The 14827-nt window shown below is 43.8% G+C and overlaps 1 protein-coding gene across 1 annotated transcript in view; it reads left to right on the top strand.

Annotated features, from left to right (window-relative positions):
• Positions 1 to 14827, top strand: part of EFNB1 (ephrin B1) — a 57168-nt gene that overhangs the window by 30747 nt on the left and 11594 nt on the right. Inside the window, exon 2 of the mRNA XM_073640926.1 lies at positions 6299 to 6576. Coding sequence (XP_073497027.1) covers positions 6299 to 6576 — 278 coding nt within the window. The remainder of the gene's footprint in view (positions 1 to 6298; positions 6577 to 14827) is intronic.

The raw sequence follows: 14827 nt of genomic DNA, 5'->3' as shown, positions 1-14827 counted from the left end.
ATAATGAAAAAATTGTCTTTTAATAGCCCATGTGGCTGTAGCAACGTTTCGGTCCCAGGATATGGACCTTTTTCAAGCTTGAAAAAGGTCCATATCTTGGGACAAAGGCTTGAAAAAGGTCCATATCTTGGGACCGAAACGTTGCTACAGCCACATATGCTATTAAAAGACAATTTTTTCATTATCAGTTTGAGTGCTGCCTCTCTTCTTTTTCTTGGATATTTAAAGGACTGGTGTGTACCTGGGGGGCTTTGCACCTTTTTTTCAAAAAAATCTTTTTCTTGTGCTGCTTTTGATCTATTTTTTTTTTTATTTAAATTAGTGATGCGTGTAAAGTAAACATTGGCCGACCAAGGTGTGAGAGTAAACAATACCGATCTCTGACCAAGGTGTGAAATTTAACAATGCCTGAGCAAATCAAGGGCTGACCACAGTGTAAAAGTAAACAGTGTCCTACCAACTCAATGCTCTGCCAATGTGTTAGGTAAACTATTCCCGACCAATACGCCTTCACATTTGTAATGTGCATTTTTTTCATGAACATGTCTTACATTGGTGACCTGTGTTCATGCTTCTGTAGTAGAAGAAAGCTGAACTTCGGGATCCTAAACTCAGCAAAACATGCTTTTTGTAAGCAGCTTCTTTATTGCCAAGAGAGCAGGGTTTGCCTGCAGCAAAAACGCAACGTGTGAACATGGCCATAATGTCTGTAAAGTGCCGTGAAAAATGATGGTGCTATATAAGTTAAAATAAATGACTAAACTAGTCCTGTCCCACACAATTAGTGTAAATCCAAAATTCTCTCGGAAGCTCCCCACCTCCCAATCATCCATCTATTGTTTGTCTTGAATATCTAGAGCTAGAACGTGAAGAGGTTGCATGCCACAATGGCTAGTATGCAGATGACAGAGACGAGGAAAGGGGTCTTCTGAGCCATGGGCCTGTTATATTCCGTAATGAGGCATTTGCAAAGAAAATGACTAAGGCATTTAGCAACTTTAAAGGGCTATAGCGATTTGTCAAGTGCTGCGTCTCAATGATGTTTGCCAATAAAAGAGGCATTTCTGACACTGGGGAATGCTGATGGTGAACAGTTAATTCCCCTACAACATAACAATGTTGTAAAATGTGTTAGGAGTTGCCCTGCAGTTTGTAGACAATTGTGTCATAGTATTAGACCCTCATTTTACGTCTGGGCGTCTGTCTACAGAAAAGGGCATCTTCTATATGCCATTATGCTTAGGTTTTTTTTTTCTTTCCTTTTTTAAATACCTTTTTAGATGATGGAAATAGTGCATGCTTGGCACACCTTGCACAGGCTGCGTCCTGCCTTCACAAAGCTCATTAAACTATTTAATGATGCTTTTTTTGCTCTCCCCCCTTCAACAGTAGATTTAATAGTGGAGCTTTTTTTTTCCTATATTTTTTTTTGTGCATCAGCAAGATATTAAACTGCCTGTAACGTTGGCTATTTTATAAATTCAGTCTTCTAATAGATGAGTGAGATACGTTTCCAGGTTTTCAACCAATTATTTTATTGATTGTAAACTTGGCATTACATGCAGATGAAAATCAATGGAAAATAACCCAAAAAGGTGTACAAACCTGGCACCAGATTTTGTAAATCCCTCACATAGCGGGTCTGCAGAAGACCCAATAACACACTGATGTTTGAGAACTGCATGTTAATGCATATATTGTATTTAATAGTTTCCCATAGTCAGTGCATTATTTGGAGATGAAGTTACTAGAGGTCAGAAACTGGAAGCGACAAGACGCCATAATGCTATTTGCCAGGACTTGATTAAAAATAGTACTCCTAAAATATGGTGGTCTCAGAATTCTCCATGGTCTTGTTTACCTAGCCCCATTTGTTTGTCTAGCCCCATTTCTCCATGGTAATCTGATGTATCTTATGTAGAGAGAAATTTGTGGTTGACTGGCATCAAGTGACATTTTTTTTTACATAGTTCCAATTTAGCTGAACATTCAAGCAAGCCATGTTGCCCAGAGGGAATAAAAACTAGCCCGTGTTACTAAATATATTGATTGTCATTTCCTTTTGTCGTTTTAATGTTCTGCTTAGTGACTTTGCCCTCTGGAGAGTAATCGACAATAGTGTTACAAAAATATTCAATCCTGCCACTGAATTTCATCATAAGGGTTGAGAAAGCAAACTGAACTGAACGTCGTCTGATAGGTAATTTATTAGGTTAACTATATTAAATAGACGTAGAAGGCAAATTACTGTACAGGCCAATCTGGTAGCCAGCAATGAGACCTTCATAGCCATCAGTAGAAAACAACTGGAATTATGCAGGCACTTTGCAGAAAAATTAGTTCTGCCTTCTATAGACCGTGCAAAATGTATTTTCTGCAAACACTAGGCCATGTTGCCACGTAGTGTAATAATAATCCGTTTTTTTCAATGTGTTTTGTGCAGAAAATCTGTGTTTAGCTGTCAAAGAAAAATGGATGTGATTTCATGAAAACTTCTGATCACTGCAGTTTTAGTGCATTTCTCTATAAGCTTCTATGTGGAGCCTCAAAAAAAAAAAAAAAAGCATGTAAAAAATGCGGATTAAGTGCAAATAACTCCTGCATCAAATAATAGGGAAAATTCCGCAAAAACAAATTATTTTGTATTCTTGTATGCACACCTGCAGAAAATATGGAGATAAAAAGCCGCAAAAGTGCAGCATTTCCCCTCATTTGAGCACGGTCTTAGGCTACGTTCACATGTTGCATTTTTGCTGTGTTTTTTTTTTTTTTTTTTTCTACAGGCAAAACCTGCTCTCTTGGCAGTACAGAAGCAGCTTCAAAAATGCAGGTTGTGCTTAGTTTTTGCTGCCTTTTTTTGTCTCTTGTGCATGCTGATCGTTTATTGCCCCCCCCAAAAAAAATTATGCAACCATCCTTAAGGCTGTGGCACCAAAAAATGCAGCAAAACCTGATACCTGCATTTTTTCCAGTGTTTTTGCACAGCCCATTGCTTTCTATGGGTGAAAAAAAACGCTGCAAAAATACTGTTACATGCTGCAGTTTGCTTAACGCAGCAGTTTTCCAAATCGGTCAGTAAAAAAACAATGTGTATATGAGATTTCTGAAATCTGTTTTTGCTGGTACTGTAAATCCCAGCTTAAAATTTGCATAAAAAAATGCAGCAAAAATGAGCATAGCCTTAAACCTTTAGTTATGATTGAGTTGGACAATTTTTCCAGCACAGCTCGGTCTTCTTCCTTTTGAGTATTCCATATTTTGGCAGAGAATATTCAGCAGAACAACCGGGAATGAGATTTATTGGAAGCGTCAGAGCCGGAATATTCTCCATAACCTCTTGGGCGAGGTTTGTTACTGTTCATGCCTGTTCTGTTTGATACCTGATGAAATGGTGTCAGGTGAAGCAGATGGGGCTGGTGAATGATCACTCGCTATGAATTCTTGGAGATTTAGTGGCTTTTGTTCTACTCTTCTTGCCCTGTTGCCAACTGGCTTGGCAGTCCCACCCCCTCTGTGCCAGTCTTTATGCGGCTGAATGGAGGAGGAATGTAAGCCGCATTACACCGCTTTGATCGTTAACTTCCCCACTTCATGAGGGTAAGGGGCTGCTGTGGGGACTTGAGAGGGGGGCTTGTTTAGACTCTCTCATATGCAAATGAGCAGTTTTGAGAGCTGTGGAACGTAATGAGATAACACGGCTTTAGAGACCCCAGCACAATCGTGGAAATCCTAAAACAAAAGCCAAGCCGGGACATGAAAAGAATTTGTCAGGCAAAGACTGGGGGGATCCTTGTTCTCCCCCTCCCGACACACACACAACAGATTTCTTTCCCACCCCCAGTGGAGCCAAAAGCCTTAAGGATATGCAGATTTTCCCTTTTAATATTCATGAACTTGTCAGGCAGAGGTTCCAGCCTGGCAACTTCCTTCTAACTTTTTTTTAAACTCCTTCCCCAAAGGAGGAATTGAATGACAGCCTGAACCACAGCGAAACGTTCCTGCCCGTGAAATGGTCTTCTGTCTATAGATCATAGTATGGAAAGGTGCAGATCTGGGGCTTTTATGGCAGCGCCACCTTCCTTAGGGATGCGGTCTCTCCCCACGCGGTGCATGCAGGTCCACGCATGTCACCGTACACACATTAAACACATGCATTTATCACACAGCTTGTGAATCCGGCCTAGCAACAAAGCATTTCTTGTTTACCCAACTCGAAGGGATCATTTTTCAGACCTCACAAATCCCCTCTTCACCTTTCCCATCAGAAAACACCTCCCTGAACAATAAGAAAATTGGGGCCTGCCACCTGATAGCTCTCCCAAGGAACCGGGGAGAGAGGAATGTGCAGAGCTAACTGGCTCCTGTGAGACGGCCTTTGTGTTCCGTGTCTGAATTTGCTGGGGGACGCCCTGCCGAGGCTTTATGTCTTTCCCTGGAGACTGCAATATATATGTTTGTGTGTAGAAATATATCTTTTATATAAACCCAGAAGGGCTGAGACCTCCCCTGTATACTAAGTGACTCAAGCATTAACCACTTCATCCCCTTGACGGCAGTGGCTTTTGATGACTGCTGAAGAGTGCAGCATTGTCATAGATTCTGATATTCAACACTTTTTTTTTTGTCTCTAATGAAATGGGCATATGACATCCTATAGTGTGCTATGGAGTGGGCACCCAAAGGTAGATTTGACTCTTACGAGTCATGACCACTCGTTCGATTTTCATACATGTAAGGAGACCCGATGGCCACTGCAGAATCTAATGTTTGTGGCCTATGGAGACCATACAGGCTAGTTGCACATTAGGTCATTAGTTAGGTGTCAACTGATGGTAGGTGCTATTGGTCCTAGATATGTAATGCTTAATCATGATCAGTGATTCTCTGGAGATCATTTCGTCTAGTAAGATGTTAAATTTTAGTGGTCTTGTCCATGTTTTTGTACACACACATTCTTCTTGGTTTAAGAACCTGCTACTCTACTGAATGAAGACTTCCATGTAAATTGCTTTTCAGTGGTCTCTTGTAAGCAATTGTGTTTGTAATGAAAGTTATGTTATTTAAGTGAACAAGGGAATTTCCATGTCCTGAAATGTGCATCCGAGCATGAAGTACGTGTCTGCTCCCTCCCTCCGCTGGCCGGGCTGGAAACCTTCATTGTAAGGCTTCTGCTGGGACGAGTAATCAGATATGGCTGACTCTGGCAACCATGTGGTTAAATATTTAACGAGACTCGTTTTCATGGTAAACCTGTCTTTATTGTGCTATAAATAAGATTGCAGCCATTAGGCAAACAAACGTGCTGGTGACCGGGTAACGCTCTCCAGACAGAATAAAATTCTAATGGTATATCATTTTATTTCCCTCCCTGGCTATAAGCTTCTATTAATGCTGGAATCCCTTATTGACGTGTAGAAAGCTGGTTCTCCGGATGACCCGTAGGTCACCGAGACGTTGGCACTGCCCCTGGAGGGTTAGGAAGCAAAGCTCAGCCTTCCGTGCTTTATAATGCTTGTGCTTTTGTGAGGTTCATTGTGAGGTCTCCTCCCCAGGTAGATAAAATAAATTCATGGCAGTTCTTTACAGGTGTACAAATTGGTGGATTGGGCTGTTATCTCCTGTGTGAAGCCGCCTGGGGGTTCAGACAGACTCCAATGATTCACACATGTAGTCATCTACACCTACAGGCTTGGCCACCTGAGACTAGACACCCTTTCCTCCTTCATTCCTGCCATGTGCATGTCTGATATGATTGTGACTTTCTCTTTTGGGCTGTATACATTCTGCTACCTGGCCTTGTACGCCAATATCGAGTTTCCAGCCTTACCTGACCTACTTGGAGCAGCACAGAGGTGTCTCACGAATACTTTGTGTGATGCCAGCTGCCCGTAAGCCGGCAGCATGCACACTCCCGTCTCCCCACATGTTTTGTTAATGTTGGGTGAAGTCCAAATGCCAAACCCTGTTTTAAGCTCCAGCAGTGGCTTGGCTTCTGGGCTCCTGGCTCCTGCTTCCTTGCTACAGGCACTTGATGTTCTGATTACATATTTGATCTCATCTTTAATGTTTCCTCATTCTGCACCTTCTCTACATTTGTGCCTTCATGAAAGGACACAAAATTGACGATTCTGCAGGTTGGGGAGGTGAGATACATAATGAAAATGCCCGGCGAGGGGTGTGACGAATGTGGGAAATGTCTGAAGGTGTGGTTGTTTTGTAACAGATGATCCTTATAGGGTGTCTGCTGAAGAAACTGCCATAAATCTACAGTTCTAATCTATATTTTTGTTTCTTGCAGGTTTCTACCTGGAAAAGGCTTGGTTTTATACCCAGAGATTGGAGACCGTTTGGACATTATTTGCCCCAAAGGGGAGCCATCGCGGCCTTATGAGTATTACAAGTTGTACATGGTGCGCAGAGACCAGGCAGATTCATGTAGTACAGTTATGGACCCCAACGTCTTGGTCACCTGCAACATACCGGAGAAGGAATTCCGCTTCACCATCAAGTTCCAGGAATTTAGTCCAAACTACATGGGCCTAGAGTTCAAAAGAAACCAGGATTATTATATTACATGTAAGTCATTGCCCCATCAGGATGCCACCAGCTCAGACCTGGGGCAGAATTTATAAGCCCCAACCACAGTGTTTTATCAGCACTAATATGCTTTGTAAATCTGAACTTGTGTAAGTGTTGTAGTCAAGACGTTAGCAGGAGCGCTGCTGTCATAGCAGGTCCATGAGTGTTACGATGTGATCTACAAAGCAACCAAAGAAAAGTTTGAGGTTTGCACTCTTTAGTGAGCGTTTCCAGACAATTAGAGCGCGTTTTGCCTGAAATATGCATGCACAGCAGTACGAGCGCATCGCAAGCATTCCCGCTAGTGGGGCTTGTGGCCTGTTAAGTAGAAGGGTTTCTGGAGTTTAGGGTCATAGTAAGGTTTATTGCAGCCCAGGGCACTCCAATAATTGTACACTCTTCCCCCGCCCCGTGCAGTAGTAATTGTATTCCTTACACTGTGGGAACTGAATGAAAGGTGAATTTTTTTTTTTTTTTTTTCTATTTTTTTTTAGTGTAATTTCTTTTTTGCAACCTCATGTGGTTTGAGGTTCTTTTTTTATCTTGTGTAATGCTAGGGGAATTGTTAAATATCTTGCATCTCAATGTTTTTACATACACAATCCTGATCACTAGGGTGGAAATTTGTAGCTGTTGTAGGCTGGGCCTATGCACAAACTACTACTATTTTTCTAAAGGGGTTATCCATAACTTTTTTTTTTTTTTTTTCTTCTACAAGGTTAAGCATTTATCAGCTACCCTGCTCCGATCTCTCCCGGCTCGACTGCTCCTCCTTCCTGTGATGGCAGTTTTCTCTGCCACAATGCTCATTTGACGGGGCGTCACTGCTGACGTCATGTTGATTGACAGTCTGGCCTAATGCAGTGTTCAGCCGGCTGTCAATCAACAAGTAAGCAGTGACGATCCGTGGCTTCACAGGAAGCAGAAGAATGGCCGGCAGTATAAGTTTGTGACCACTTTTGAGGTGGATGTGATCGGAGCAGGGCAGCACAGGTAAGTAACTAGCTGCTAAGTGCTCAGTCCCATGGGAGGGGCGTGGGGGGAAAGGTTCCAGATAATGCCTTTTAAGTGGCGCTTGGTCCTTTTTAATAAAGTGTTTTGACATAAAAGTGTGTCCATAAATGAATGTCTTGCTGTGGCAAAATTTGGATCAATTGATGGAGATTTTTTTTCGGTAAATGCAACAGGTTTGCAGAACTTTTTGCTTTTCAAAGAGTGAAAGCCAGAGTTAAAATCTGCAGAATAAATTGCCTCATTGTGAATTACAAGCCCACGATGTAGAACGCTTTCCGTTGCTAATTTTAATATATTTTTATGCTCTGTAGCATGTAGATGTGATTGCCTAAAATATCCTGCACAATAGCATTCCTGTAATACGCAGTGCATTGTATACACAAATCTATAAAAGAAAATCCTCCAGGTATCTGTCCTCTGTGCATGTATGCTCAGGGCACAACTATTGACACTATAGTGTGAAATAAACTTTTCTCAACTTGTTGGCGTTGTTGAGTTATACAAGTTTTATCAAGTGTCAAAGTTAACCAGATCGATTTCAAGTCCCTTTTTTTTTTTTTCTGTTCTTAAAAGGGTTCTCCACCCCTGAGTAAATGGTCAGCAAGTCATGCAGTTTGCCAAATTCTAGCAGTATGTGATGTACACACCATTAGGATTTGGTTCCTCTTGCTGGCGGATATGTAGTACCCTGCGGCGGCCACTATTAGAAGACGGCCACAGCTCCTCAAGGGAGTACTTCTGGCCGGCAGCCACCGACACCGAAAACAGCTGATCAGTAGGAGTGCCGGGTGTCTGACCCCGACCGATCAGACATTGATGACCTATTCTAAGGATAGATGATCAGTGCTACACTAGCGAGCAACCTCTTTAAATATTTCTCGTGGAGGCATCCTGTCGTATAGACTGAAGGCATGCTGCCCCCTTTGTGTGGCGGCTATAAATAGGCAGCTCTTGCTTTTAATCCTGTGTTCGAAGAGCTCCTCGTGTTGCCTGGCAAGCACTACATTGTATGCATGAACATCCGCTATGTATTTCTTTTACTGCTTGACTGAGGAATGGAAAGACCCTTAAGGACTCGTTCGCTGCATGCGACACATTGTGCCCTATTTCTTGAAATAGTCAATACTTGGGCCAGATGGAGCGAGTAATGCAGCTCTGCTTATGAAGGAAGCATGTTCACTGACCCAGTCATGCCAGTCTCTTACCGCTGGGATTCAGAGCTCACGGAGCATGAAATGGCAGAGCATGGCTATGCAGAGATCTGGTGCTGGGCCCCGACATGGCTGAGGGTTTGACTATTTGAGCTAGATAGCTATTGGCCTTCAGTCTCCAGCCATTTCAAAGTGGTCTTGCAGCTTTCCTGTCACATCTTGCATTTCTCTAGAACATTACTTTATTTCCAGACTTTGCCCCCCCCCCCCACCACACTTTCCTCCATCTTTTTTTTTTCCTTGTATTTCTTTTTTTTTTTCCTTTCTCCAGCTGTAGTCCCTGGCACTGGTTGGCTGGCGGGTGTATGGGAGAGATCTTTCACAGCAGTTCACATCTGGAAGTATTCTGTCCTCTGCAGATACTGGAAACACTTCGGGTATGGAGGTCCAGAAAGTGTCTGTCTTCTGAATTCTCGTCCTGTGTCCATGTAGCATCATGCTGTCTATCCGCCTTTGTGCTGGTAGATCCAGCTCCAGTACACATCCACATATTGGATGTGGTCTGCTCTATCTACAGTCTGTTTGTGAGACTTGTAGTCTGGAGGACACAAGAAGAACATGCCTTTAGGATCACCATTCATTGCACTAGATTGGGTCAGGTCGTTTGGCAGCAATTATATATTGCAAATATACTTCCCTGTAGACCATTGAGCTTCTGGATGAGTTGTATGTAGTACTCGGTTGTCTCAAGATGGTTAATCAGCAGCATCAGGTTTATCAAAGTACTTTAAGTTGTGTGTCTGTTCTCCTTTCTCTGTGTCTGATTTCCTTCATGTTTCTGTATTATCTTGAGTGCTTTTTGTTCCTCTGGAATGGCCTCCTTTCTCCAGCATATCACCTTTCTGGTTGCCATACACTTATCTCACCAGCCTTTCTATGAGAACACAAAGCCGGGTTCAGCAGCTGATAAGCGAGTGTTGTAGGGTCCTGTGAAATGAAGCATTGACCTGCAAAATGGCATTTATGTGCCTGAGGAAGTGGTCAGGACACTACCTGACCATCAGGACCCTGCCACTGCTGTAATCCAGACTACTCAAGAGATCTCTGAACAAGCAGGATATAGACATAGGTCATCTGCATTTTCTGTCTCCCTGACTCTGGTCCGGGCATCGTCGTCTTTTCCACTTTCCAGTAGCTGTGTGCAGAATCACTTCTATTCATAGTGCCTCCAGTCATTCTTGTGCTGTATGACCCCCTCTACCCTCTCCCTCCGCAGACCTCACATTGTGTTTCTGCGGAAAGGAGGGTGAAAAATAACTTTCATTCCATTGGGGTTTGCTTTTCCATATTTGGGGCTTGGGTTGAAACTGTACGGTGAAGAGAGCTGCCATGCGTGGCCGTCTAGCTGGGAGGGCAATACTGATCAGACTGGAGCTGACTGTGTGCCATTTGTACGCTACAAATGTTTTATGCAAGTGAAAAGTGTTTGCAATGACTGTGGAGTTAATACTTGGATGTTTATAAACCTTCATACAGGAAGGTCTTTCACAAAGGCTTAAATATTAAAGAGGTATTCTCAAGTTCATAAATTGCTTCAGGTAGGCAGCATAAAAATAAGCAAGTTTGTAACGGACTTTCTTTTTTTCTATCTGCTGTCATTCTCCAGTAATGAGAGCTTTTATCTTTCACAGTGCAGAGCTAGTTTCCAAGTAACTCTGCCTCTAGTCCCTGTCCCAGTTTCCACAGTAGTTACATTCCAGGAGAGGGGTTAACTCTTAACATCGCAGTCGGCTCTCTCCAGTCCATTTATTTCTATACATCAGTTATCTGCTCACCACCTTTCCCCTATTGCTCATCTTCTGAACAGATAGTAGCTTTCACAGCAAGTCTCCTTCTCTCTGGACCATGTGCCCTATTATGTAAATATGGGAATAACAGTGTAGACTAATGCAATCTACTCATAACTAAATGTGTCATTGTCATTTCTGCAACTCTTTGCCATCCAGTGACAATCTCACTTCTCGTTTAAAGAGAAAATTTTGCCACTCTTTGCATGTTAGCATGCAAAGAGTGGTGAAAGTTTCTCTTTAAATGAGAGGCAAGACTGACTATTTCGCTTAAAACTTTGTTTTCCTGCCATTACAAGTGGAGGGAGAGGAGGAGAGCTGGCTATGTCTTCACATACAATGCTCTGGATCCATCCCAGGTATCTTAGAATAATGCACGATAACTGGGAGAGATCCTGAACATAATACAATTACATTATGAATGAATAGCTGTGCCGGGAGAGGAGAGCTGCAGCAGTAATGAAGTTGATCCATGTGAGCAGCATTTGTCACATACCTGGGATAGATCCAGAGCATTCTATCTTTGAGTAAATCACTATGACTGGGAGAGATCCTGAACATAATACAATGACATTATGAATGAACAGCTGTGCCGGGAGAGGAGAGCTGCAGCAGTGATGAAGTTGATCGTGTGACATAACAGCGCAGTCTGGGTTGATCTGTGTGATAAAGTTAGACACATCAGTCTGCCAATATAAGTGAGGAAAGCCAGTTCTAAGCTTATTTGTGGGCCCTTGTTTTTTGTTTTTTTACCCCTGTATGGCTTGCATGTTTTTCTGGATCTCGTTGGAGCTTTTGGGTTGAATCTCCTGAGTGTGCGGTGAAAATTTCTATATTCTAGTGATTGTGGAGTCTGCAACTCCCTTCCACCTGCACCTCACTCTATAGCTGTGTGCATGCAAATTTTTGTAACCACCACATCGCTGACCAGCTCTACCCTCACCTAGATTGTTTTTTCCTATGTATACTCCCTTTTTCACATGTAAAGCGCTGTGGAATAAATGGCAATAATAATAATGTTGACTTATGATTGGGCAATGTTATGCAGGCGAAAAAGAAACACCCACACAGAAGAAACTTTTACTGCTCCCTTGGTTGAAGGGGAAATTGACTTGCTAAGCCCACTAAACTCTAGAACCTATCTCTCTGAAATGGCGAGGAGAAATTTAAAAAAAAAAAAAGAGAAATTTACATTTTTTTTATCTGTTAAGCCTTTTTATCATGACGGAGCTAGATGAACTGTAAGCCTATTTGCCATGAATAATTCTGACCATTTTTCAAAAGTTTCTAGAAGGAACGTGACGATCAACACAAGATAGTTGTAAGAAATCATGCTCCAGATTTGTTATATTATTGGAAATAGAATAATGTAGTAAAACAGACATGACAGGAGAGCTGACACTTTCAGGCCTGATTACACATCACTTATGAATCACAAGCTTCTGATAATTACCGAGACAACAAAACCATAAATTATAAGTACACTACAGCCACAATTTTTGCATTACAAACGGTAGCAGATCTGACAGTAATCGGAGTCGTGTGTAAATGCAGCTTTAGTCTTGGCACATTTGTTGAGTGCCATGGTACCTGCAGGAACAATGGGATGAACTTTCTTGAAAATGTTTCCTTCATCCTCAGATTTTTTTTTTCTGACTTCTCACATATGAGACTGATCACCATTTGTACATTGAAGAACAAAAACAGAAGCATTGGACTTTAGGGAGGTCCGCTGCTTATTCTGCTCCCGCTGCTAATAATCCCCCTTCCATGGACTTGCTAGTTTTGCCTGGAGCCTTCCAATGCTTTAGATTTCTTTTTTCTGCAAACCCCATGATCCTGCTTCCCAGCCTGGGACAGAGGTTTAATTTCCTGTGTGGGGGGAATCCTGCAGTGATTGGGAGGAGACACTCCAGTTAACCCTCTGCGTGCTTGGATGCATTATAATAACGTGATGCATGGGCTTCTGCATGTAAAGAAACCGTTTGTAAAGGGATTGTGGTCGTGGCTTTACATGTAGGCCTCACTAGTAACTCTGGGGGGGGGCGTGACAGCTGACATAGGGTAACTATTTGCCACTTCATTCCTGTTGAAGGCAATCCTTTTTAATTTTTTTATTTTAAAACTGACTTTTTCTGTACACATGAATCCCACCTAAGGCCCTGTTCACACTGTATTTCTGCAGCGCGTCTAGGAGCACAGTCTGAATCTCATTTTTAGGGGGATTTGGACTGCTACTGCAGCCACAGTGTGAACAGGGCCTAAGGAGAATGGTTCCTAGTAACCAGTTACAGGTTTAGCTTTCATTTTTTTTAGCTATGCTGGTTGAATTCCCTGGGCACAAGACCAGTTTTTTTTTCTGGGGCTTGCAGGTCATAGAGCATTTGTTTTCTACCCGTTGATCTCGTTTCTCATTAAGCAGTTACAGTATATTGTGTGAGCGCTGTGCTCCTCTGGGCTGTATGGATTTGATGATCAGAAGTGAGTGTCCTTCATCACCCACCGCTTACTGGTCTGACAGCAGCGCCAGATCTGCCATCCAGGAAGACCACCGCCCCGAGGCTTCACCAGACACATGATTCTGCCCATTTCCCCCACATTTAATGTGGTGCATTAGAAGTTTTTTTTAAGAGTCTCTACTTAAATTGTATGGATATATGGGAATAAAACATGGTTGGTGGATGTTTCTTATGAACAAGCTTAAACGGAAGGGATCAGCAGAGAATTACCTATTGATTAAATCAACTTTGTGTGTTTAAATGTTTTTTGGGGGATTTTGTGCCTTTTTTTTTTTTTTTTTTTTTTTTTTTTCTTTTTACATATTACAATCTATATTAAAAATAAGAAATAGAAATCTTGCTATTTTCACACAAGCAACTGAAGGGTTTTTTAGACGTAAGTTTCCTGTTTCAGGAGCACATGTACATGGCCACAGGGGTCAGAACCCCGAACCTATAGTTTCTATTGAAGCATCTAATGTGAGCGTGAACAAAGGTGATTGTGAAGGGGCTTGAAGCTGTGACCTCACACTGTGAAGGGGCGGGAAGCTGTGACCTCACACTGTGAAGGGGCGGGAAGCTGTGACCTCACACTGTGAAGGGGCGGCAAGCTGTGACCTCACACGGTGAAGGGGCGGCAAGCTGTGACCTCACACGGTGAAGGGGCGGCAAGCTGTGACCTCACACGGTGAAGGGGCGGCAAGCTGTGACCTCACACGGTGAAGGGGCGGCAAGCTGTGACCTCACACGGTGAAGGGGCGGCAAGCTGTGACCTCACACGGTGAAGGGGCGGCAAGCTGTGACCTCACACGGTGAAGGGGCGGCAAGCTGTGACCTCACACGGTGAAGGGGCGGCAAGCTGTGACCTCACACGGTGAAGGGGCGGCAAGCTGTGACCTCACACGGTGAAGGGGCGGCAAGCTGTGACCTCACACGGTGAAGGGGCGGCAGGCTGTGACCTCACACGGTGAAGGGGCGGCAGGCTGTGACCTCACACGGTGAAGGGGCGGCAGGCTGTGACCTCACACGGTGAAGGGGCGGCAGGCTGTGACCTCACACGGTGAAGGGGCGGCAGGCTGTGACCTCACACGGTGAAGGGGCGGCAGGCTGTGACCTCACACGGTGAAGGGGCGGCAGGCTGTGGCCTCACACGGTGAAGGGGCGGCAGGCTGTGGCCTCACACGGTGAAGGGGCGGCAGGCTGTGGCCTCACACGGTGAAGGGGCGGCAGGCTGTGGCCTCACACGGTGAAGGGGCGGCAGGCTGTGGCCTCACACGGTGAAGGGGCGGCAGGCTGTGGCCTCACACGGTGAAGGGGCGGCAGGCTGTGGCCTCACACGGTGAAGGGGCGGCAGGCTGTGGCCTCACACGGTGAAGGGGCGGCAGGCTGTGGCCTCACACGGTGAAGGGGCGGCAGGCTGTGGCCTCACACGGTGAAGGGGCGGCAGGCTGTGGCCTCACACGGTGAAGGGGCGGCAGGCTGTGGCCTCACACGGTGAAGGGGCAATCCTGTGTAAACAGCTGTGTATAGAGGTGTTACCTGTCACTGTAATCCTGCCCCTGTAGAGAAGGAAACTGTTCCTGAAAGGATAGGATGTAGGAGTCAAAAAAAGCCCTTAGTGTCCAGTGTGAAAATTAGATTTATTTTATTTTTTTAAAATAAATTTCATAACCTGAAAAAAAAAATTGCCACATTTTAAATTAAAAATCCATGTCCTACAAAAGCCTGATTAAATAGG

The sequence above is a fragment of the Phyllobates terribilis genome, unplaced genomic scaffold, assembly GCF_046119375.1.
Source record: "Phyllobates terribilis strain yellow unplaced genomic scaffold, ASM4611937v1 Scaffold_7__3_contigs__length_470593459, whole genome shotgun sequence".
In the NCBI taxonomy this organism is placed as follows: Eukaryota; Metazoa; Chordata; class Amphibia; order Anura; family Dendrobatidae; genus Phyllobates; species Phyllobates terribilis.
Note: the sequence above shows the minus strand (reverse complement) of the source record. Positions and strands in the feature narration are given on the sequence as shown.